Genomic DNA, 26423 nt, shown 5'->3' with positions numbered 1-26423 from the left:
GTTCAGCAGTTTATTCCAACAGGTGTAGCAACACAGCAGCCTTCATTACCTGCACCAGCTGGAGCAAAAGGCTGCATAAAAACCTAGATAAAGCAGGATGATTAACTTGAGAGTGCAGCTGTAGTGCAGATAATGAACTTCACCTTTGTGTATATTTTCCCGGCTACACAGTTAACTGAACGCTAATTAATGTCCTATTTATTATTTGAAAAGTAATAGTGTCGGCGAGGTTACAGAATTTTATTCTAAAAATCTGCTAAAAAATCATCGTTTTTTTACCATTCTGATGTAAAGATTAAAGCTAAATTGTTATTGTTTGATTTGTGCATTGTGCTGGTGTATGCAGGTGTACAGGTGCTCCTTTTAAAGTAGTCAGCCAAGGCTTGTATAAGATTAGTTTGCAGCAAGTGCTGACTTGAGTACATTTGAATAACATGTTAGTTTATATTGCTGGTAAGTGGACCTATGTGGTTTCTTCAAAGTATTATGTCAGCCAGATATGCGTAAACCATTGACTTGAGAGTGATTTAATCCTATTTATTCAATATATATCAATTAGACAATGTATAAAAACAGAAAGCAAAAAAAATAATAAAATCACAGTAATAAGTGACAAGTTTAACTGCAAAATCAAATATAAGAGCCAATCAGGTTCCAACTTGTAGATGCAGGCCAAAGATTGTTCTCAAGGACATTAACAATAAATCTGGATTTATTGGATTTATTGGAAGTTTTTTTGAAACCTCTATGCAAAGCAAATTATTGCTCAATATCAATAAATTACAATCTTTAATGCAAGTTCTTTTTCAGCAGTGAAGTTGCTTAGGAACGCAGCTGACATCTTGATTTGTTTAGGCTGTTTCTAAAATAGTATAAAACATTATACATATTCAACCTATTCATCAGAAATAATTAACAAAGTTTTGCCATAATAAAAAATAATATTTTTATGGGATAAATAGGCAGCCCTGAAGCCAACTACATTCCATTGTATTCTGTTTTGCATTCTCTTTTCCCAGAACTTAAAATTAAAAATTGGTGCAGGGATCGATGAGTAAAGCCAGTGGAAAAAAAAAAGGCATAAACACTGGCCAAAGGATAGATAAAATTTCCACAATAAAAGCAAGAAATGCAATGTGGAACTGATTGGCACAATAAACGGGTTTAACTGTGCTTCATGTTTGAAGTGCGGAATAAATGTGAGAAATCCTCCATGGAAATTTGTGTTCACACTTACAGAAATAGACAAATGCAGGTGTTTACGTAACCACAGCAGCGTTTAAGCACCGTCTGTTGTTTAAACCAGAATGAACATGGGTTAATAAAAGGCTTTTAAAGAGCAGGAAATCATTCCAGAGTCACCGCAATGCTTCTGGCTCGCTCCTGGACGCAATGTGCATGGTATCAAGTTCCACCTTATCAATTTCCACCTACACCCAACCATGTAAAACACCCACACCTACGCACATACAAACTGGCAGGGTGGGTGTGCCCTGGTGTGCTTGTCATAGAGTTGCATAAAATAGCTCTTTTTTCATTCTGCATTATTTTATTCCAGCCCAGTGAAACAATTCATTAAAGGAACACAAAGCCGCCTCACATTAGTAGCCAGTTTTTCGTGGCCTGATGTCTTTGTCTCATATGAAAGCTTCTATTCAGACAGGCCTGCTGTGCTTGGCGGGCTCATGCAGATGCACACACGCGGACACACACGCACACACAGTTAAGCAGGTATTATGAGTGTGTGTATCTTGTGGGCTAATATCGATATCACATGTGCCCTTCTTACTGTAGCAGCTCAATGTGCAGACACACAAAGAATGTTTGAAGCTCTGTACCTTGGCTCTCATGTGTGATAAGGTTCTGTCTTTGATTAGTAAAATGAGTGGGTTGACAGATGAGGCATTAAAGGAATAGTCCATCTATTTACTACATCTGTTGCATACAGTATGTGCGCATACCACAGGCAAGTACTGTACAAAATACAAAATCTTGTTAATGTATAATAGACGTCAGGGGCCAGTTGTTGAACTCCATAAAAAGACCTAACTATATAATGCAGGCTTAAACCTACAACCACTACAAACCCACTAACAAGAAAGGGTTGAAGAAAAACTGTTCTAGTGTTAATTGGTGTTCACAGTTCTTGCTTAGTCAGCTTTACACATCTTTCTTCTAAAAAGTATTAGATCTTTGAATTATATATGTGTCAAACTGGGACTTGTGTCGAAATTTCTCATGAAAGTGTAAAAATGATTGACATTTACAGAAGACTCTTAGCTGCAGTAAAACATTTGAATGATGCAAAAGTTTTAAAAGCGGCCGTACGTCCACGAATGATGATCTCTGCCAAGGTCACTCAAAGCCCACTGCAGTCGTTCCCATAAACATTCAACGGTTAGAACGCCTGATCCTTGAAAATTGACATATATCTTGCCGCCAACGTGCAGAAGAGACACATCTGTCTAAACAGATTTAAGTTTTATTCTCAGTGCAGAAAAAAAAAAACACGTAGAAACTTTTGTTTATAACAATTGCACGTGCACTATAGATATGGTAAACAGTGATAAAATAAATAAGTGCTGGAGAATTTATTTAAAACACTTTATTCTGTTTTTAAAAGTTTGTGCAATTACAGCCGAATGTGTGTCACTGGATGACACATCCAGTGATGTCTTCACTGGGACAATAGAATCCTTATTCATGCTGAAGTCATGGTTATGATCTTTCGACTATTCTGGGACTACAACAGTCCAGTTTCTCTGACTCTTGCTATTCCATTACTCCATATGTGAGCATACGAGCCTGGCACAGTGGTTTAAAATCCCAATAAAATGCCACTGTTGCATTTATTTTCATTATAAATAACGTCACTTTGAAGAGAAATATTTCCTGTCTATTCTGTGTTTCCTGTTTCTATCCAGCTCCAGTTCTTCTTTTACTATTTTTGACATTGACATTCAAGAGAAAATTGCCAAACCTGCAATTTTACACAGACAGACTCACAGACAAGTAGTAGTCTCTCTGCTTCGTAAACACGCACAACACATACTGTTTTATCATGGAGAGAAAAAAAAAACAAAATTCCATCTTAGACTCTGGAAGCATTTCCAACTGTCAGTCAGATGCGCCATACTTACTCAAGATGTATTGGAAGACAGCACAAAAAACAAGTGGCAGTCAGTTAATCCTCCATTTAATTCCAAAAGAACAGGGAATATAATTCCAAAATTCTGGTGTGTCTATAACACGTCTTGAGAGAAGAAACTGACAGCACAGATGACTTGTGACTAGTGATGGGGGACAAATATGCTCCCTTCTTCTTCTTCTCTCTCTCTCTCTCTCTCTCTCACACACACACACACAAACACACACAGTCCCTTTTTTCCTCTTTCTGCCCACCCCTTTTTCTCATTCCATCTCTCGAGTTCAACCTCAGCCTGTCTCTCTCTTTCTCTCTCTTTCTCTCTTTCATTGTAAGGACACAAGGCAGCCTTTCATTTTTGCACAGCTGAAAGGTCAGAACCCGAGCTGGCCTCACTCATAGCGACTCAGAAAGTCAGACAGCAGGTAGACAGAACACACAGGAAACTATAGGACAAATTTAATCAAGAATAAGACATTAAGACAGAGAAAACCTATACTGTAAGTGTCAAAGTATACTACATCACTTAGGACGTTTGGATGCTGATTGGTCAGAAGCTTAAAGAAGCTTAATTTAAATCACAGGTTTCTGTTAACTTGCTGTAATCGTCAGCTTGTTCACAGGAGCCTGTAGAGTAAATGTTCCAAATAATCTAAGATAATTAACAAACAGGTTTAAAATAACATTTGAGATGGAGCAAATTCATAAGAAATCCCTTACAGTTTCAAATTTAAAAGCGCTGGTGAATGCAAGAACCAATGTGAGTATGGACCATACCAGCCACATTCAGAAGCTTTTGCTCTTTACTAAACAAACAAACAAAAAAAAAAAAAAAAAAAATATATATATATATATATACATATATATTACGAATTTGGCAATAAATCCAGTCGACTGCCTGCTCACCAACTAAAAAACCAAAATAATGATCGTTCAATGGTCTGATGACTGAGGGGTTTCCAGGATGTAGAGGCTGCAGACAGGGGTGTCCTCTATCACCGTTATTGTTTACATTATTTATTAAACCTTTAGCAGAATCGATCAGGATTAACTCACATGTTACAGGTATCACAGTTAATGGGAAGAAGCATGTAATTTCCTTGTTTGCAGATGATGTTCTTTTATATCTGGAGAACCCTAAACTTTGATTCCCGCGGTTTTAAATTCATTAACCTCGTTCAGTACCGTGTTGGGTTACAAAGTAAACTTAGGAAAATCTGTCTCAATGCCCTTTAATTGCCCCCGTAACCCACCTACATATACAATGTTCTTTTCAGGTTTCAGATAGGGGTCTTAAATATCTGGGCATTTTTCACACTCCCAATTTAAAAAATTTATTTGAGACAAACTACTCCCATTTAATTCGAGAAATTAGAAAAGACTTGGAAAAATGGACCTCTTTGCCGACTTCCCCCTTGGGGAGAGTCAATGTTATAAAAATGAATGTACTGCCCTGTCTAAAATATTTAAATTCATCCTTTTTTAAATCACTAAACGCTTCCATATCTCATTATATCTGGAATAATAAACATCAGAGAGTTGGTCTTTCTAAACTCTGTAAACCAAGAGATTTGGGGGTTCTCTCGCTGCCCAATTTTCAGCTTTACTGTTAGGCTTCTTAACTCAAAATTATAACAATCTGGATTATGAATAGGCAGGATGCTTTATGGATTGACTTCGAATCTTTATTATGTTCCCAGAAGATTAGAATCCCTTTGGTTTAGTGATAATATCGATCAGATAAAACGTCTCACTGATAATATAATTAATTTGTAAAGATGTGAAAAAATAGTTTGTTCTCCCTTGGCTTTTAATCCTGATTTTCCGATTCAGGTTAGAAGTATTGAGCTGTGGGAGTGGGGTTCTAACGGCGTGTGTGACTTTTCTGAAGATTTCTTTAAGTACCTGCAAATCACTATTTTATCAGACATGGAAGAAACCATCATTTCAACTAAAGCTCTTAAAGGGGTTACCTCTAAGTTTTATGCTTTATTAGCACACTCAGACTCTTCAGCCTATGATTCTTAAAAATCACTGTGGGAACAGGATCTGTGGGTATCATTTAATCCAGCAGTTTGGACCACAATTTGTGAATTCATTTTCCCAAAATGCATTTATATAATATATATAATGCAATATCTTTACAAAAAACAAAATTTTTAATTTTTCCATAAAACATTTTTCATTTTACACCTGTCCATCTTCATAAAATGTATCCAGGTTGTTCTAATCTTTGCTTTAAATGTAAAGCACATAGGGTTACATATTTTTATGTATTCTGGTCCTGTGATATTATCCAATCATTCTGGAAGGGGGTTCACTCTGTAACTCAGGAGATAACAGGAAAACATTTTATTTTATCTCCTGCACTGTATTTGTTTAATCATATTATTGAAGATCTTTTTGACTCGGACTCCAAGCTCTTGTTTACAACCCTTTCATGTTTGGCAAAAAAATGCATTTTGTTGAAGTGGTCCACACCCCAGGGTCCAACTGTCACTATGTGGATATCCAGCTGTCATCTTTCCTTCCCTTGGAGAAACTAACTTATGATCTTAATCACAGGTCGGACAAATTTTGGAAACTCTGGAAACCTCCCCATTGTTTTTTTGCAAAAACTCTAAATGTTTATTTTAATAACTTTTCTATCATGTTTTGCTTAACTACAGCAGGCAAAGATTTATAATTTTATGTACATTGCATATAGTTATATCTTTTCATTGCTGTGGGTGGGTGGGTTTGTTTGTTTGTTTGTTTGTTTTTTGTCTGTCTGTCTGTTTGATTGTGTCTGTACTATATGAAAATCCTTAATAAAAAAAAATAAATAAATAACAAATAACATTTGAAAAAGAAAAATAAGGCAAAAAATGTTATTTGACAAAGAAATACAGAATCAGACAAAAAATAATGTATTCACACTTCAACAGAAAAAATATACGCCTCTCTTCTCTTCTGACGATCATGTGAAAGCATCAACAATGGAGCGACTACTGACACCTTTAGAAGAAACATAATACTAAACATTGCTGCCATAATTCAATTATAGGTTTAAAAAGTGTGTATACATTTTTTTGGCTGATTCTGTATATTAAGCTTTCCATAAGGAGACGTTGATTTAACGTTTATGAAATGAGTCTTTAGTGTCTTCGTGCTTTGTCAGTGCAGAATTTTTGCTTTCTGTTTTTTTTGTAATATAACAAGCCGCAATTAATTAAAATATTATTAATTCCAAGAGAGAGGAAAGAGGATAAGGATCATCTGTTTATAGCTGGTATCGAATTATAATGTGATAACAGGAACTTATGTTTCTCATAGATGTTCTATAACATTGGCCGTGATTGAATAAAACAAGTATGACCTGTCCCTTATTAATAAAATCCAAATTGTAAACAAATTAGTTTGAATATACAGAATTATTAGAACAATTAGTAAGTTTATGGCTGTAACAGTAACTATACTTCATCACAGTACCCTCTTACTGCCTATTATAGTAACATTACACTCAGCCATGCTTTAATACTTACTTAGCTCATTTCAAATACAGATAAAAGAGTGTAAAGGGAACTTACAAATCCATTTTTCTGCAATCTCAAACAGCTTAGCAGCTAGTTAACTGCTACTTAGCCATAATATTAGATCTGCACCCAATATTCCACAGTGTTATATAAAGTACTGAAAGATAAAAAGTCTAGCTCTGTTAACAAATTTCTTTAAAGAATGTAATAAGTAGAATCAGCTACCTAAAAACGTAACCATGTTAATGCTCACTTACTCACTCATTATCTATACCGCTTTATCCTGTATACAGGGTTGCGGGGGGCCTGGAGCCTATCCCAGGAGACTTAGGGCACAAGGTGGGGTACATCCTGGATGGGGTGGCAACCCATCGCAGGGCACACACACATACACACACATTCACTCTCTCATTCACACACTATAGGCAATTTGGAACCTCCAATTAGCCTAATCTTGATGTCTTTGAACCGTGGGAGGAAACAAGAGTTCCCTGAGGAAACCCACCAAGTATGGGGATAAAAAGCAAATTTCATGCACACAGACTCAAGGCGGGAATCAAACTCAGAATCTGGAGATGCAAGGCGACAGGGCTAAACACTAAGCCACCGTGCCACCCATGTCAATGCTAAATACATAAAATAAAGGAACATGATGAATAAATACTGGAAAGTACCATTATCTGTTCATATGTCATTAGTGTAATTCCACAGTAATAGATGTGTTCTGTTATTTCTGTTATTCGAAAGAAAAAACTTCCCCATCACATTCAGGAATAACATTAAAGCAGGAAGTCAATCAAACGTCTTTCCAAGAAAACCTGTGTAAGAATTGTGGTCATACATTGTCGCAGAAATCATGAACTTGTGGTGTTTTGGGTCTACATGCTCTGTTGGCATGATGTATCCAAGCAACAAGTCTGTGTTGTCATCCTGGTTTAGGTCCCCTGACACACACACACACACTCAAACCATTCTGCGCACCCGTGTTAGGCGTATCCATTGCTTGGGTTGAACTATGTGGTAAAACAGGGTGGGGAAATTTTCAGAAATTTTCAAATTGTCTGGACTGTGAATTTAACAAACACTTGCTAGGTGCTAAAAGGACACTGTCTCTCCATAGAATGATTTCTATGTTTAGATACTCAGTTTTATGGACTTGTTTTTTACCCTGTTGATGATGTGTGGTTGTAGATATTAAAAGATGACTACAGATTTAACTTGATCATGTCCTGGGGTAGATAAAGCTTGTCTAAGGGGCAGAAAATGGTGCTTCTTATATGTGGTTGGGTAAAAACCTCTTGAATACTAGATCACCTAGAGGGCACTTCATCTAATTTTCTTGCATGTAAAGGGCACTTCTTTACCTGTTTTCACTAAGGGCATACTAGCGTGTACTTCATCACAGTTTCAATGGAAGGGATTCCTGGAGGGCAGTTTATCAACATGTTTTTTCACATTTCCTTCACTGGAAATATTCGCCACTGTTTCTTTACTGGAAAGTACTGTAGAGCAATGGTTCCTTACCCTGGTCCTGTAGGACCCCCTGCCCTGCACTTTTTAGTGTTTTCCCCACATGCACTTCTATCTTCTATGTAGAAAAGCCTTGTACTGTACCTGGTACCTATTAGTTAAATCAGGTGTGCTGGGAGCTGAGAAACCACTAAAATGTACAGGGCATGTGGTCCTCCGGGACCAAGATTGGGAAACACTGCCTTAGAGAGCGACTCATAAGGGCACCATGAAGAGTTTCCACATCCACTTTCTCGTACTGTACAGGCACCCTGGCCTGGAAAACTTTTTGTTACATTCTTTTCACTATAAAGAAACCTTACAGGGCAATCATCATATTTTTTTCCATTGGATGGTACCCTAGAAGGCACTTTATTATGTTTGCTCACACATAGGGCAGCCTACAAGATACTTCTTTAGATTTTCTTAGCAACACACTAAATCACCTTATCAAGTTTATCAACTTTATTACTGCTTTCCAGTGTAGGAGCACCATATAATGTGCATATTTTATCTTTTATCACTTTAACCGCTCTTATTTTCCTCTTCATACTTGTCCTTGTAGCTGTCACCATACCAAATAATGGCTAGAACTACAATATTAATCCAAGTACAGTTTTTAAAACCATTCTTTTGTATACGGTTGAGTATGTGTTTCCTACATGATGTAGTTAACTATTCATACACAGCTCTCAAAGTGTGGTTTGGGGATCTCTGGAATTCCACGAAGTACAGCCAGGGGGTCATTGATTTAATTATTTTATTACAGTTCACAAATCACACCTGATTATCAAAATCTGTGTATTTATTATTGATTGTGTTTGTTGTTTTGTACTTATATTCAATGAGAACAGTCCATACCTCAATAATTAAAAAAAGGGCTATAAACTGCCCTGGGTGTGAGTAAGACTGTGTGTGTATGCATGTGTTTTTCTCTTGACATATATCTAGTGTCTAGACTTCAGAACCATCACAACCCTTAACAGGATAATGTGATTACTAAAGAGTAAGAAATGAATGGAAGAATTTAAATGGGTCCTTGGATCAAAGTAAAGGAAAAATGTTAGCTTGTTGCTGGTGATTTTTCTCTCTCTTGTAACTGGAAACTCACTACCTGAGTCTACAATAAGGAACTGGACTTCCTAATAAATTAAACACATCTTATGTTATGTTGAACTTTATCTGTTATCATCTACATGAGTTGAGTTTGGTTTTTCTCAAGGTTTCTTCCTGTTGCCATCTCATGGAGTTTTTCCATGCTACCGTCGCCCTCGGCTTGTTCATCAGGGACAATCTGATCTTTTTGATTCATACATATTTTGTCACACATTTCATACTTATTTCCATAATTTTCTTTATATTCTGTAAAGCTGTTTTGTGACAATGACCATTTGTCTATACAAATAAAATTGAATTAATTGACACCTTTTAGTTGAGACGAACATGTTGACATTTTTCAGGCCTGGCAGGTTGATTATTATTATTTTACAACATTTTCATGACTTCCATTATACAGTCTTTAATTAGCATACACGTGGGCTTTCCTGGCGTGTCAGTAAAAACAAGCGGTGACATTTACCCGGGGAACAACGCGCTGTCTCCCTCTTGTGGTCACTTAATAGGTACTGCAGCTAAATGCGTAGGGCACTTTATTGCCCTCTAGTGGCTATGGAAAGACTTGGCTCATCGCTTTAGACATGATAAGTACTCATTGAGGGACAAAATGTCTATAATATGCGAGTATGTGTGTGTGTGTGTGTGTGTGTGGGTCTGAGTGGATCACATAGGTTGAAATAAACTATAGAATACCACTCACAAGCACATATGTAACTTACAAGCACAAAACAAAATATATTAATATGATAAAAATATATTAATATATATCAATATACAACCTATAGCAAGAAACTTAGTGTATATATATATATATACACTTGGCTATAGAGGCTGTTAAATATATCATGGTGTATAAATTGTATATCCTACTGCAACAATAAGATATTCAGAGCAATATCAAGAGAAAGTTTTACTGTTCAGAGCAATATCAAGAGAAAGTTTTACTTACTTGAAAGCGGACCCTTTTTGGAGTCACAGTGTGGCCCTTGTGTGTGCGGTAACCGTTGCAAATCACTGGCAGACTCATAATTGCTATGAATTAATGACAAATACGAGTAATATCAACTATATAGTAAAGTAATCCACAAAAGATTCTCAGCAGCTCCAGCTACCATCCTGAAAAAAATAAAATCTTCTAAACCTTTAAAATATCATCTCATAATGCCCTTCATTGTAGAGTTAGAAAGTCTGAACGCACACTGTAAGTATTCCACCGGGTGAGTGTCAGTTTTCCTGCTTGCTCTTTTGTCAGTAGAGAGGAAAAGTGACGTGGACTGAACAGTGATTCATTCAAATCTGGGAGGAAAAAATGAAAAGACAGTCCCACCTTCTTCTTCCTCCCCTCCCCGACTCCAAATAAGGGAACTCATGATGGACTTTAAAAAGCCCACTTAAAAAAAGTGTAGGTTAGAACTTGTAATTAACTGATTTAGAGAAGAGAAATTATTACACAAGCTGCGAGTGCCCCTCTTGGAGATGCTGTGATATAAATAACCAAAATGATTTCAAGACCTTGGGGAGATTATGACGCCTATGGGCCCTCGAGTGAGTTCAGTTCCCTGTGGCTTGTGGTTTTGTTGCTTTCTTTGCCCCGCTTACTCACATCCACACACACACACATACTCACACCACTCTTACAAGCTCATCAGCATGCTCCAGTTTATCACGCTCATCTCCTTAGTGTCTAGACATATGCTGGAGAAAATGCTTGGAACAGATTTGAATCTCTTTTCTTGCTCTCCAAAGGTCTTTTGTAACATCAATGGAAAAAATTACTGCTTTATTTAAATGGAGGATGTTCTTGGTAACATCACAAGCTGTGTTGGATTTTATTTTTATGGACAATAAAGAGTATGTCATGGGAAAGTTTTATGTATCTTTAATCTTAAAAGGTATTTCCGACATTTGATGGGCACTTGTTGAGTCCAGATGTGCACAAAGTGCACAAATTCTGTACTTGAGTTAAATTAGAGATATCACAGACAGAATATTACTCAAGTAAATGCCCTCCATTTACATTTCTAAAAGTACTCGCCTTTAAATTTCAAACTATCATTAGTACTGAGCTTGTTAGCTCACAATAACCTGCAAGTCATAGTAAAAGTCTCTCTCTCTCGAGAAACCATCTCCGCTTCTGATTTTATTTCTACCCACAACTGCAGTTACGTAAAGCAAAGCTATGCATACATGTAGTGAAGCAGAAAGTACAGATATTTGATGCCGGTTGTAGTAGATAAGAAGTAAAAAGTATCCATTAATAAAACTATTCAAGTAAAGCTCATATACATGAAAACTGTATTTAATTACATTAATGAAAAACATCCATTGTTACATTCCTCTTTTGGTTGAGTCTAATCAATGGAATAACAAGAATCAAATTTACTCTTATTTGCTCCTAAGACTTCAGTTACATGCAAGTTTTGAGGGAACTGATTTTCTGGTCTTTTCTTAGTATAAGAAAATGTTTCATGATTAATAGAATTGGCTTTTATTATAGAAAAACCAATAAAGTTTGTTTTGCACGTAGTAGACAGCCCAGCTATCCTCACAAGCCAGGCTTTTTACATGCTTGCTAATGACTTTGAAGAGTTGAGTCTCCCTGCGATTTGCTTCATGATTGAGTCAGCCTGCTTATAATTTACTTCCTTTTCTGTCATCTTTATTTTCAGAGAACCGTCACAAAACTGATCGCTGCAGTTCTAAAGCACTTTAAGCAGCCCGCCCATTAGAAAAATTAATATGTGAGCATCAACATTGACCCCGAGACGGGTAATCACAAATATACAGTATCTGTGTTTGGAAAACACTGGATTGTGTCATAGAACTGTTTAAATAACACAAACTGTAATCAATTACTGATAATGTATTATCGGTTAAAAGTAATGTGTGAAATTTGCAACCCTACGAAAAACAAGCAATAGTAAAGAGGCTTTTCATAAGGGTTCTTTTTAAACACTTTAATAATTTCTTTAATAAGTTTACACTGGAATGTAACTCACCATTACCCTATTCATTATTTTACAGACTTACAAAAACCTTCAAATAGATTTTTTTTCCACTTCCCACCTGCAGTATGATTAACAAAACAGACAAGACGACCAAAGAACACATTTTCTTTTTCCCCCTGTGTAGCAATAGAGAGAGGAACAGCGCCAATACAAACAGTTTCGAGTGTCTGGTCCAAAGAATTAGTGCTTAATAAAGCAGTTTAGCCAAGAGTGAAATGTACATGCTTTAAATTTGATTTTTTTTTTTATCTCAAATAAATGAATTAATTAATGAAGATGCATGTGGTGTTTAAATTTGGCTTCTTTTCTAAAAAAAAAAAAAAAAATGGAAAGGTGTGATCAGGTGATCTTCACCCATTAGCTACATTAACCGAATAACTTGCAACCAATGAAATAATGGGCAATTTATGTAAATTTTTTTTTTTTTACTCCTGGCTGAACTACTCTTTAAACAAGCTCCTAAAACCTGTCAGTCAAAAACAATCAAGAAGAAAAAACATCCAGTATACACCCAACTCTGGTAACACGTCAAACTGTGCTAGCAAACATGCTAAAAAAGTTCAAAAATTTAAGGTAGTTTTTATGTAATCCTTCTAGGACGTTTAAGCTAACACTTCAAATCTCTCAGTTCATCACAGTGCACTGAAACCGTCACCAAAATTATAGGCCATCTTTCTAATTGACTGGTAAACGTGACTCCAGATGATTTCCAAGCCTCAAAACATATGTATTGCATTCGCACACCCTAAATCATCACCAGCACAGATGTGTATTCACTCATGTAACCAAAATTTCAGTACATCAACTGCCTTGTCAATAATCAAACATTTAAAAAAAAAAAAAAAAAAAAAAAAAGTGTACTGGATCTTTACAATGCCGACCACAAAAAAACTGATTTCAGTGCCATCCGACGTGCACTGGCTTACAAGGAAAAGTGAGGGTGATAATGCAGATAAACCAGATACAAGTTGAGGCTTGTGCAGCAGGCCACTTCATAGCAGATCAAAGATTAAAGATTAACAGGGAAAAAAAAAAAAACATTCTCCAGTAGAAAGACAGACATGTGTGTGTGTGGAGGGGGGGAGGGGTTCACATACACAGAAGCACAAAATGAGATCCATTTCATAGTACATGCTCCTGCTAATGCAGGAAAGGAGTAGATAGGACAATGGTGGCTCTTTCAGGCGAAGACAGGAAAAGACAACAGTGCAGGGATTCCAGACGGAGCAGAATTCCAGGAAAAAAATGTAAGCAGGTTTAAGTAGAAAACATGAACCATGATACTGGCTATTTTACCATTAATGCTAAATTAGATTAACCTCGAGTAAACCTCAATAATCTATACAACTGAGAAAAGACAGGGTGGATTTGTATAAATTAATCTCCCGTTAGCTCCAGTTGATTGGTTTGGTCATGTCATTCTTGTTCATGATCTTAAACCAATCACTTCATAGAACTATTTACTTTTGTACAAAGATACAAATAAAGCCAACACTGCCAGCGACAGGGATTTCTTTTTTTTTTTTGCTGTTGTTTTGGAAAGGGGAAAAAGGTACAAGTCCTGTTGAAGAACTCCTGAAGGCAAAAAAAAAAAAAAAAACATTTTCATGCTCTATCTTTCTCTCTAGCTCATATTGGGTTTATATTACAGTCAGTCGACTGGTGCGATATTCTCTGAAGCTGGTCTTCGAGTTTGTTGAGTTTTTTTCCTCCCCTTGATGAGTTCCTTCCTTAGAGTATTTCATACTTGTCAACCACGAAAGACGTTTCCGTGGAGAACCGGACCGGGCTGCTTCCATCCACCTGGGACACTTTAGCAACCTGTGAAAGGTGGGGAACAAAACAAATGTTATAAATGAGACGCAGAATAAATAAGATGTTTTTCATTGAGGGGCTCTAGATATCTTACGTTACAGGACAATATGCCTTTCTTTTACTGGATTTTTTTTTGGAAGTTGTTCTCTTCTGATGATTTGATCACCACTTCTGTGATTTGAGTTGCACAGAATTATTGTTATTATTTTTAGAAGTGATATCAGGTTTATAAAACAAATATAAAGAGAACAGAATTAGCAATAAATGTGCTTCCCTTCTATCCTATGAACAGACATTAACTGGGTTTCTTTTCTTGCTTACTGGAGGAAGTTATTTAGAACTTTATTAAGTTATTTAGAAATTAGTACGTGTGTAGTAATGGTGAGTAATTCATCCTCATTTTTTAAACGAATAAGAACAACTATAGTGCAAGATCTACATCTAGTTCTGTAAAAAAACTAATTAATACATTGTTAAAATAATCAATACTCACAACATATGGGCACATTTCTCACTCTTAACACCTCACCATGTTATAATAAATGGAAAAATCCAACAAGGTTGGTTCGATGTTGCCAGCAACTCTCATGACCCAAAATGATGAGCATAGTGCCACATTACAAAAGACGACTGTAAAACGTTTTTTATTCTATTTCATTTAAACCAGAAGGCAACATGCGTGGTTTTGCCCTGCTTATCATTGTAGCCAGATGGAACAGTGAAGCGCAGACAAAAATATATACAAAATACACTGCACAATGATTCATGTGTTTAAAAAAAAAAAAAAGTAAAGTTGGGCAGGATTTGAACAGATGGAGCACCCTACTAATTGCCTTTTTTTAGAAGAATTAACACAGTCAGAATGAACGTGCTTCCTCATTTACTTTATTTGTTTCAGTGTTTGCTCTGCTATTTAGACCACATCATCTTTAATGAGCTGAACATGGCTACTGTTATTTTTATAAAAAAAAAACAAAAAAAAAAAAAACGCTTCTCTCCAACCAAGAGAAACTTGGGCGGCTTCTTACCAAACACGCAGCTCTAGTACTGCGTCACTCAGATAAAAAAAAAAACATGTTATGATGGTTTTTTAAATGATCTGGATTCTTTGTGGGTCATTACAGAATGCTTGGCATGTGCTCCACAGACAACAATCCCTTCAATTAAATAATAATTTCAGTACAACTTTGCTTAAAATTTTTGCTATTTAACACTCTTTTGGCTTGGAAAGCCAGATGTAATCATTTCAACCTCAGCAGTAATCTGACCATGCAATTCCCAATAACCATAAATTTTAGAGACTTTATAGGTCATTTAAAGTATTTAGAAGTTTTCCTTAAACTACGACTGATTTATTTTATTTTAATTACTTCAACTGCCTCACTATATTCAATAGGAATTGAGAGAGGAAAAATGTTAAATAAAAATAAATAGTTTCTTCCTCCCAGGAGCCAGATTTCAGACACTTTTAAACTGGTAAAAAAAAAAAAAAAATCCTAGGAAAGAAACCTGAAAAAAAGACCAACTCTTTACCCACAATAAATGGCTCTCTATATGTGACTACCTTTTTCAAAAATCAACATCTGGCTCTTGTAGGAACAAAACTTTAAATTCATGCATCTCTTACCCAGTATGCTTCCATAAAATATGCCCTAAAGTTTCTCAAATGTGTTTAAAATGCAAATCGAAAACAAAATGTAGTTGCAAGCAACGATGACGGGCCCAAGCACCCTGTGCCATCGCCGCCCCGGGGGCACCGCACAATCTGTGTGTTATTTGAGTGTGTTTAAAAAAAAAAAAAAAAAAAATGGCTACAACTGCACAAGGCTCTAAATATTTGTTAAGTGCGTTAATGTGTGTGTGTGTGTGTGTGTGTGTGTGTGCGAGAGTGAGGGAGAGAGATGTGTGTTTGTGCATGTTTGTATGTGCGAGTCTGTGTGTTAACATTAGTGATGTATGTGTTAGTATGTGTGTAAGACATGTGACTTGTTAGTGTATGTGGGTGTGTGTGCATCATGAGAAAGGTGTGTGTGTGTTTTAACATTTGTAACATGCGGGTATGTATGTGTGCATGTGTGTGATGTACCTGTGTGTGTGTGAGATATGTTTGTGTGTGTGAGTGTGTGTTAGCATTTGTAACATGCGGGTATGTATGTGTGCATGCGTGTGAGTGAGATACGTTTGTGTGTGCGAGTGTTAACATTTGTGATGTGTACGTTTGTTCAATTAACCGCAGATGCTGGAAAGTAAGCATCAGACTATGATGTTACTCAATGTGATGTCACTGAACATGTTACTGAATATAATGTCACTCAATATATTGCCGCACAAAGTTAATAATCATTTTTCGGTGTAAGTTTAAGACATTATCAAGACCCGTTTGAGATATCAAAATCCATCAGGTGCGTTTTTGTGAACGACCCAAAATTATTTTGCTTCATTCTGGTCAAAATGGATCCACTCCCTCTCCTGGGGACACTGAATATGAGGAGGGAACACATTTAGGCCCCATGTACTCAGATATTTGTATGTACTTATTCACACCTAGGAGCTATTCAGGAAACCAAAATCGTCGAGCAGAACCCGCACAGACACAAGGTGAAACAGTAATCTAAGCGATTTTGGAGCTGTACGGCAGCAACTCTTCTTACTGTGCCACATTCATCTCATTGAACATCTAAAATTGTACTGCCAGGGGCAAACTGCCTAATTTAAGCCAACAGAGTACCACATATAGGGCTTAGAATTAGTGCATGTTGTATTTACTGATTTTGAGCCATGCATAAATTGGGTGATTCTATATTTATAATATATATTGAAACTATATGGGATTGCACATGGTCCTTTGACTGCATTCTATAATAACCTATGTAGTACGCATATAAAGTGGAGGGGTTTAAATCAAACAGGTTCAGATCTTTTTGGCTGATATTTGAATCCAGTTAAAACCACAACTAATTGTTAGTGAGAATATTTTGAAATCAATTTATTAGCTAGAATAGATTGACTTGCTAACCCTAGCAAATGGAAAAAGGTCATGTGACCTGATGAGTCTAGAATGACCCTATTCCAGAGCAGAATTCAGTGTAAGACGGGAACACCATGAAGCGATGCATTCATCACGCATACTGTACAGTGCCCACTCTACAAGTTTCTGGAGGCAGAGTGATGATCTGGTGTTGCTTCAGGAATCATTTTCACAAATGAACTCGCAGCAACATTGTGAAAAGTAATCATAGCTAAAGCCTTTCAGGGAAAATATTAGTGTGTGAAACTTTTTTTGGCCAGGCCATGTATATAATCCTTGGGTTTTACAGTTTGCCCCCTCCTAAATGCAGCAAATTTACTGTAAGCTATGTTTCTTAATATTAATGTACCTGAATGTCACAGTAGTTCCCTTTAGAGACAAACGATACGTTGACGGGAAAGAAGTCATTTGGCTGGCCGGCTATGCTGAACTCCAGACTGCCTGTCTTGTTCTTTACGTCCACAACAGGCAGGCACCACTCCAGAACATTCCGTCTGCTGTCGTGCCGATACTCTCCATCCAGGTCACCAATCACAGGTGCGCCTACGCCCGATCTGTATCATTTGCATATAAACATACAGGTGGCAGAACAGTTAAGAACTCATGAGTTCATCTGTTTAAGTAAGAACACAACTAGACATATATGTGTAGTATTATGTAGTGGATTATTAGATTGGCTGACGGTATAGGGATTGAGATGACAACGTCATTCAGCTCCAGCGATTCCTCTTGCAGTTCATACTCAATGTTAACGTCACAGCTAGATCCACTTTCTGAGGGCCAGCAGTTTACTGGAAACGAAAAAAGGGAGGAGGGGAAGAATGAACTTACTCTGCACTACAACACCATGAACACAGACATTTATGGCTCTGGTAAAACACTGAGACAAGCATAAAGAAAGCGCTAGGGCACTGACTTGTTAGGGGTATAAAGGACTCGTCTGTGGTCTGGAGTCTCCACTTCAGTACTCCGACATCGTTGTTCAGGGGAAACGACTTTTCTGGGTTCTTTAGGCCGATTATTGACTCTGCTGTAAAGAGCCTCTTATCCACATTGGGGTGAGTCTGAGGGAGTAAATTATATTAAATACATTATATTTAATGACCTTAATGTCTACATTTATACCCAACCATACGCTGACATTTTTGATAAACTCATTAAATAGTAGCTGGACAGTGACTTGATATTTTCATGTTTATGCAAAACCAAAAGTTAATCTTAAGCACATAACATCCTAATCCATGTGATTTCAGGGACCAATGCATGGTGCATGTTAGAATAAGATTTAAAACATACATATTTTAAATGGGATATGGAAATCATTATGGGAACAAAACTTTTAAATGAGGGCAGATGTTTTATGGGCGTACCTGTAACTGAACCCCTTTCTTATCATTGTTGTTGATGAACAGTCTGATTCGCCCATTTTTCTCATCTGAGACCCGAAGAGTGATCATGCCTAGTATCTCCATGTTCTGAAGCCCTCCATCACGGCCACATGTCAGCGAGATCTTTTCCTCTATTCGCAGGTGCACGCTGCAACCAGCAGAGGGCACAAGAATGACAAAGAGACACTTCTACTACTACAACACCACCACAACCACCACCACCTGGTTAAATGTTGCTTTTTTTATTCTATTAAAAATACACATGCTCCCCAATACTACAGGCTTTCTAAAAGTGAATTGTGTGTCCAAATAAACTTAAAGCATTTTAAACCTAGCATAATATACTTTAATACACCTCTAGAATGGGAAGTGTGTATTCAGCTTTTTGATTATTCACATTATTCCCTTCAGGTTCTGTCAAAACAAAAACCCTTTTCTACATTGTAGCATTTTAACGAACCTTATCATCATCATATTATAGGCTGGTCGAAGAAATAACTGTATTAACTCAGTATTTTTTTGGGATCTTGTAAAAAAAAAAAAAAAAAAAAAAAAAAATGTCCATTGTCTATACAGAATATGCAAGCACTCTTTTCTACTTTGAAGTTTTGGCTAGATAGGAGCATCACAGACACTGATACACCTGAACAACCTCTTCTTCCTTTAAACTACACGTGTAGCTACATTAAAACAAGATCTTGTGAAAGTTCTTGAGGAAAACACCATTGGCTATAGAAAAGATCTTACACAATGTCAGGCAGACTGATCATGTTTACTGGCTCAAATGCAACCTGGTTTTGTGAGCAAAACACTTAAAGTACAGATTTTAATGTATATTACATTAATGTTAGACATCTATCATAATGAGGCACGGTAAACTGAATTTTCCTCTGTACACAAAGAATTTTCACAACAGGATACCTTCAACACTTAATGAGACAACGATATGATTAACCTTAATATCCTGAGCAACTCAGTAAGTTGGTGAAACTATGTAGTCAACACAAAAAAGGAGAAAGCGTTCATCTTGGTTTATAGAAGATAAACGTATTTTTCTTGGTTTTGAAAAGTTGTTAAGAATAGCACCATTACCCAAAATTTGATTTGATTAAATACAGAATTACTCCTCCTAAGACTAACCAGAAACTTCTTTATAAACAGAATGCAGACAACTCTAAGAAAGCCTTGTTCTTCTGTATGTTAAAGAGTGTAGACATGAATCATGTCTGCAATCGTGGCTTACCTCTCTGTGTTAACAGGAGCAGGGAGAGATTTAGAGGCTTCAGAGGGTTTTTTGCCAGTGCCAGACAAGATAATGTTCTCACCCTCAGACTTCAGTTTATCCACAAAGTTGTCCACCTCTTTTCCCCGGGCCCCTAGTTTGAGGGCTTTGCTGGGACCGCTAGGCCTGAGGAAGAATACATGGAGAAAAAAGATTTATATTCTCAGTAAAGTTGCAGGAATTATGAAAAATGAAGTTTAGAAGTTTCCACAGCTTGGGGAAAAAGCGCGCAGGAGTTATATATTTTTCAGAACTCTAAGATAACCTGAAGCTCTATTTAAAGGCTTGTTACATCAGAATGTTGGGCAAAGGCTGTTGCTTTTCAACCTTAACACTCAAAGGCTCTGACATGTGACAGCCATCATTATCCATAATGCTTCTTCTTTATTAGTTGGCGGTGTTTGTTGTGATGACTGAAGTGGAAGCAACTTGTCTAACAAGTTATGTGACCAAGTTAGGAGTTTCATACAGGATATCCAATTAGGAGATTTCTAAAAGTGCATATGCGCAAATCTCATGAAACAGATGTCAACAACACATTATGTGGTGACTTCATCTGAACTTGTCTGCATCTATGCTCCAGTTTGTTTTTATGATCCAAGTCCCATATGCACTTTCTAGAAGTTTTAAACTTTACATAAAGTTATTTCAAATCCATAAGTCCACATAACTAAATATACACTAATGGTCAAAATACAATCCCTCTTATAACACTTATAAAAAGTGTTTTTGTGTAAAAATATTAAAGAAAAACATCTGATCACAGCGGGTCTTAGTATTAGGCAAAAATAACCTCAGACAAACAATATATATTTTTTCACCCTGCCATTATTTATTTAGCAAGAATGAAACCAAAATAAAAAAATAAAAAACATGCAGGCAATTCCAAGTACTCCCTTACTGCTTTCATGGGATTTAGGAATATAAGTTGAAGCCAGGTGCATCATCAGCCCTTGATTAAATGATGATCAGCTGGTGTGCAGACCTCTATAAAAGCAGAAGTTTGGGCAGTTTGCTGGTCTGGAGCATTCAGGTGTGTGTTAACACCATGACAAGAGGAAAACACATAAGCAATGGTCTTGGAGACGCAATTGTTGTGGCACTTCAATCTAAAAAGTGCTATAAAACCATTTACAAACCATTTGGAGTTCAACATTCTACAGAAAAAGAAAGCATTCAAGCCAGTTGCCAATCTTTCTATGAGTGAGCGTCCCACCACGTCAGGTCAGACTGTGCTATGTCCAGAGATATTAAAAAAGAAAGAAAAAAAAAAAAACAACAAAAAGAGAGACATCTCAGACCCTATAGGCCTCATTGAATACGTTAAATGTTAAACTTCATGACAGCACAATTAAAAGAAGACTGAAAAAGTATGGTTTATGTTGAAGGGTGCCAGAAGAGAGCCTCTTCTGTCTAAAAAGAACATGCCTGAGATTCGCAAGTTGCATCTGAACAAAGCACGAGGCTTCTGGAACAATGTCTTCTGGACGAATGAGACGAAAGTGGAGTTGTATAGCATTAATATCCCGCGCTATGTTTAGAGGCAAACAAAACAGCAATTTAGCAGAACACCTCATAACCACAGTATGGTGGTAGAGAGGTGATTAGTTGAGCTCGTGTGGGCTATAGGACCTGGTGATTAATTTAACCATGAATTCCTCTGTATACCAGAGTAACTCTAGACGCACATGTAAGGCCATCTGTGTGACAGCTAAAACTTGTTCAAAATCCGGTCACACAACAATGATCCGATGCACACCAATAAATCTTTATCAGAATGGCTAAATAATAATAATTTTAAAAAAAATTCAAGGTTTTGAAATGGCCTTGTCAAAATCCAGACACCAAACCAACTAAAATCCTGTGGCAGGACTTTAAGACAGAGATGCATAGGTGAATTCCCAAAAATAACTCAATGAATGATGCAATGTTGTAAAGACGAATGGACCAAAATTCCTTCACAATTATGAGAGAGACTGACAAAATCATTCAGGGAACTTAAAAGTTGTTGGTGCTAAATGCAGCTCTACAAGATATTAAATTATGGAGGTACTTAATATTGCCCACATATTGTTTTCTTTTTGGCTTCATTTTTGTTAAATAAATAATGGCATGGTAAAGTATATGTTGTTCACCTGAGGTTGTATTTGCCTAATGCTAAGACCTACACTGCAAACCACACTGTAGTAAAAGCTGCCCCATCGCATAGCCTAGTGTAAATACTAGAAGATTAGGTAGAGTGTAAAGGAAGAAACCACACTAACGCTCACATTTAGGATAATCCTTCCACCTTCAAGATAACAGCTTCTGCATCTAAAAGATGCAGAACTGTCAGGCAACTGTCAGACAACCATCAGGCAACATTCTTTCGTCCATTTTAGAGGAGTAGCTCATTACTCAGAAAACCATTAGGCAAATCTAGTATGAATTACTTAACACAGTTTTAAGTGAATGAGTGCTGACTTATGCATCAATTATGTACCATATGTTGCAAATAATCCAGTAAGGTGTCTAACAAAATGAAAAATGACCTAAAAAGTGTGTGACTGCTTCTCTGTGCATGTTTTACATTGCACTGCATTATACTTACACTTGCATGAATTTCTATTAAAAAACAAACAAAAAAACCTATTGTACAAAATAACTATTGACACAAATGGCCATATCCAGGAACATGGTCAACCCTGTAAAAAAAAAAATTGGGGGGATCCACATGCATAGGCACAGTCTCTTTGGCTGTGTTACTACTACTTGCAAGCTTGACACCTGAGCAGTTGAGGGTGAAGGGTATTGTAAATATCAAATCTCCCAGTCTTAAACAAAGCCGTAAAATCAGCACATCAACACCTTAAGCACTGGACTAACCCTGCCCCCACCCCCTTTATTTTCAATAAAACAATAAAACTTGTGTGCTGTTTAAAACAAAGTCACTGTCTTGTGCTCACTCTTACTCATGATAGAAAAGATCATAGCAATATATTAGGCATATATATTTTAATTACAAAATAACTTTGGTTCTTTTCCTATAATATTTCACTTCTCAAATCTCCAAACAAAATCCTCCAGAGAAAGTCCACCAACACTGCCCAGCAACACAAGCACTCAGAAAGGATGCGGACAGCTTTCAATCAATGTTATTGTGCCGAGCTGCATTATTTTGCCAGAGAAGCCTTCACTATACAAACAAGTGGTACCTGGTAGGTGTTGGAGTGGGTTTGGGTTTTTCTGGTTCGCCCAGCGTCTCTGTGATGATGGCTGTGCTGCTGCTACTGTTGCTGCCAAAGCCACCAAAGCCTGGAGATTTCTTTCCACGCTCTGCATCCCGCTTTGCTTGCTGCAGCTCCTTTGCTTTTTGCCTCATTGCAGCCTTTGCCTCACGCTCCTGGGTCTGAAAACAAAAAAAGGAAAGAACGCATTCAAATTTTGTTGTCTGTGTGAAGTACTTTTCACAAATGTAAACAAAATATAGTTAAATGCCAACCCACTGGCTTTTTTTTCAAGCATTTAGTCATATAACCGATATAAAAGAAGGAAGCATCCTGTAATCTGCTGCACGATTCACACTTCATGAAGTGCTAATTAAGCAGATGGTGCAGGGCAATGGCAGTGATTTGGATTTGACTAATAGCTCTTTAGTAGCTTAGCTGTGCAGAATAAGCATACAGTATGCGGCTGCATATATCACAGTGCTTGCCCCCCCACCTCTATCGTCTCTACTTCCGCTCACCTCTCGAACAGCACGGAACACCTTCTCTTCGTGAGAGTCCATCTCAGTAAAAGTCCTGATCTGTGCTAGATTGACATTCTCCCTGTAACCAAGGGCGACAATCTCGTCAAAGGCGAAGATGAGGTCGAAGCAGTGCTCCGAGATCTCGCTTTCCTCCAGGACGCGGCAGTACTCAGGAATCTGCACAGCCATGACATAAACCACCATTTAACAAGGCTGGAAATTCATAGGAAAGTGTCAAACATGCAGTGTTTTTTTTAAAAGTGTTTTAACCATATAAAAAAAGCTTAATTAATATGACAATGTTAAGGATCTGGCTGGAGTCTTTACCTTTAGCTTATTGATGCATCTGCGTTTTTCTGGTGTCGAAATTAACTGCCTACACTGACCCCTTCTTTTAACATCATGAAGTATATAAAAAATTTTGGGAAGTACACTAAGGCTTTTTGTCGCATAATTTCTATTGAGGTGTTACTGCAATCCCAATATTGCTGTGCAGAGTGCTACATACCACACGTGAGAAAAGGCGAAGAGTCTCCAGGTCCTCCAAGATGTTGCTGTTCTTGGTGGTGACCAGCACCATGTAGAGTTTTTCCAGAGGCTGGTAGACGTAGCGCACACTCTCAGTCTCCACAAATGTGTGCTGCTTGCCTGTGTTCATCAGCTTAGGGAAGGCGGCCAGCAGGCCCTCCACACGCGTCCGTGTCATCTCCACAAACTGCCGTGACACCAAAGCTTTTCCCGCCTTGGTGCACACTGCTGCAGCCAACAGCACCTGCAAATGCAAATCATTATAATTACTTTATCTAACCTTATCATTTAGAAATAAAACAAATAGTGCATTCTGTGATCTTCACTGAAAGTGGTATTTAGTTTCATTTATGTTAAATGTTTATTTTAATCTTTTCTTCCCCTCACTCCAGTACTTGTTTGTTTGTAATTATCTTCTTATTGACTGTGTGGCCCTGACAAGAAAGCAAACACACTCCACTCATACTTCTAAGCAAGACCCCAAGAATGACTGCACCCTTTATAGCCAGGAGCAAATATACAAATTTAGTGCATACAAATTTAAGCACAAACTCATCACAGTTGACCCAACAGTAAAAAAAAAAAAAAAAAAAAAAAAAAAAACACACCTTCCTCAAACAAACATGAACCCTGCCATTTTTGTTTTCTGGCTCAACACTAAACATCAAACTTTACTTATTTAAATGTAATTAAACAAACAGATCAAACATGTGTAAAGCAGCAGAACACACATAGCTGGACACACCGTTTTAGCCTGTCCTCTTCCATTCTTCAAGAAACTAGAAACTTTTGTAGTCAAACTACGGATCATAGAGGTGTCCATTAAATTTATTCCCATTTTTATGCTTTTTCTTCATAGTAGGACTTCTGGTGAACATTCACACGATACAGGCAATTAACCAAATCTGCATGTATGTGGACTGTGAAGGGAAACCGGAATACCCGGAGGAAACCCTCCAAGCATGGGGAAATCAAGTAAACGCCATGCACATAGACCCCAAGGCGGGAATCAAACCTGGCCCCTGGAGGTTCAAGGGGACAGTTTTAACCACTACACCACTTTGCTGCCAAATGCAACATCCTGGAAATTTAATCAGTGTAAAGTTGTGTGTGTTGAAATGTAGAAGCCATTGATCTAACTGATATCAGTAGAGAGTATAGGTTTCACACTTACAATTACAGTAGTATGTTAAGCATTATGTGAGCTGGCAATCAATAAGAAAATAGTTTATGAGAAAAAGCCAAGTCTGAATAAGTTTTATATAGTATTTATGTAAACATGTAAAGTTCACGTATTTCTTTAATAGGTGCTATCTAGTTTGGGACATCATTTGTTGAATTAGTGATGTCACGTGACGGTGGATGCTCGAACTTTATTACGTCCCATTGATATGACGTCACATGATACGACAGGTGAGAGTTTGATCTGAATTTTATGAATGATATTTCTCAAAGCTACTAGTGCTAGTTTCATAGCACGTCAACACATACTGCAGTAACAAAGGAATAGACAGAATTATAAATGTCACTTCGTTATGTTTACGTATTTACACTTATTAATATCACTACTCTAAGACAAGCAAACCTCCTTTATGCTAACAGGTTACAGTATAAGCTTTGGCCTACAAATACTAACCTTATTTTATGCTAGTTAAAGGCTCGACATTAATGCTAACTCACATACGGTTTAGAGAACTGACGTCCACAAATCACAGTGAACACTTGTGTCAAAAGAAAGCTTAAATAATTACATTCGGAAAGATATTGGATTTTCTTAATATTTCACAATTAAAATGTTGATACCCATTTTAGCTGCTACATTAGCCTAGCTAGCGTCAAGTATACAACTACATTATCGCTATCGCGTATTGCTAAATCGCAAGAACACGTCTGTGGTTCATAATTAGTCAACAAATAAAATAATACTCACCATTTTTAGTGTCTGTAATCTTCTACGCTTTAACAACAGTAGTCTTGTCCAGGTAAAATTATCTCCGTGACAAATGAAACAGGTATTTGTGTGCAGCAGTCAGCCTGTCTGCGGCTCAATATGGCAGAACCGCTGCTAAGCCACGTCTCCAACCGGAAGTAGCCAAGCAGAGAGGGAGAAAGGACTCATTCCAAATAGCAGCTTATTACACATACAGTGTTCTACGTAGGGTGCACATGGCGCTCTCTCATACCCTATGTAGTGAACTTATATACAATCTGATGAGACATTTGAAATTTGACCAATGTTGAGTATGTGGAAGATTCAGCATCAGCAGCGAGTCGGTCGTTCAGTTACAAGTCAAAGCAGTCTGTAACACACCCCGAGTAGGCTTGGCCAGGAATGAACGCGAAAATACAACTCTCACAA

At 37.2% G+C, this 26423-nt stretch overlaps 2 protein-coding genes across 7 annotated transcripts in view; both read right to left on the bottom strand.

The window, feature by feature from the left end:
• Nucleotides 1-10438, bottom strand: part of phldb1a (pleckstrin homology-like domain, family B, member 1a) — a 52971-nt gene extending 42533 nt beyond the window's left edge. The window contains exon 1 of one of the 6 annotated variants that reach the window (XM_053485013.1): nucleotides 10235-10438. In XM_053485013.1, coding sequence (XP_053340988.1) covers nucleotides 10235-10312 — 78 coding nt within the window. In that variant the 5' untranslated portion in view covers nucleotides 10313-10438. Of the gene's footprint in view, nucleotides 1-3140; nucleotides 3328-10234 lie in introns of those variants that run through there. The other 5 variants (XM_053485015.1, XM_053485017.1, XM_053485018.1 and 2 more) reach the window with 5 other exon arrangements.
• Nucleotides 10439-12611: 2173 nt separating this feature from the next.
• Nucleotides 12612-26130, bottom strand: arcn1a (archain 1a). The gene is made up of 10 exons (XM_053485919.1): nucleotides 25995-26130; nucleotides 24045-24308; nucleotides 23534-23713; nucleotides 23001-23194; nucleotides 19768-19932; nucleotides 18507-18672; nucleotides 18053-18200; nucleotides 17819-17927; nucleotides 17486-17690; nucleotides 12612-14114 (listed from the first exon to the last, which is right to left on the bottom strand). The coding sequence occupies exons 1-10, from the start codon at nucleotides 25995-25997 to the stop codon at nucleotides 14025-14027; spliced, it is 1524 nt and encodes a 507-aa protein (XP_053341894.1). The 5' UTR covers nucleotides 25998-26130; the 3' UTR covers nucleotides 12612-14024.
• Nucleotides 26131-26423: the final 293 nt, after the last annotated feature.

Source organism: Clarias gariepinus, chromosome 24 (assembly GCF_024256425.1).
Source record: "Clarias gariepinus isolate MV-2021 ecotype Netherlands chromosome 24, CGAR_prim_01v2, whole genome shotgun sequence".
Taxonomy (NCBI): domain Eukaryota; kingdom Metazoa; phylum Chordata; class Actinopteri; order Siluriformes; family Clariidae; genus Clarias; species Clarias gariepinus.
The sequence above is the reverse complement of the archived record's forward strand: the minus strand, read 5'-3'. Positions and strand labels throughout refer to the sequence as shown.

What these genes read in the sequence shown, in the direction of transcription:
- arcn1a (XM_053485919.1), bottom strand. An exon ending in TGTTCCGTGCTGTTCGAGAG is followed by an intron (nt 23,195 to 23,533) that starts GTGAGCGGAAGT and finishes TTTTGTTTTCAG; the next exon opens with ACCCAGGAGCGTGAGGCAAA. An exon ending in AGAAAGGGGTTCAGTTACAG is followed by an intron (nt 18,201 to 18,506) that starts GTACGCCCATAA and finishes TTACTCCCTCAG; the next exon opens with ACTCACCCCAATGTGGATAA.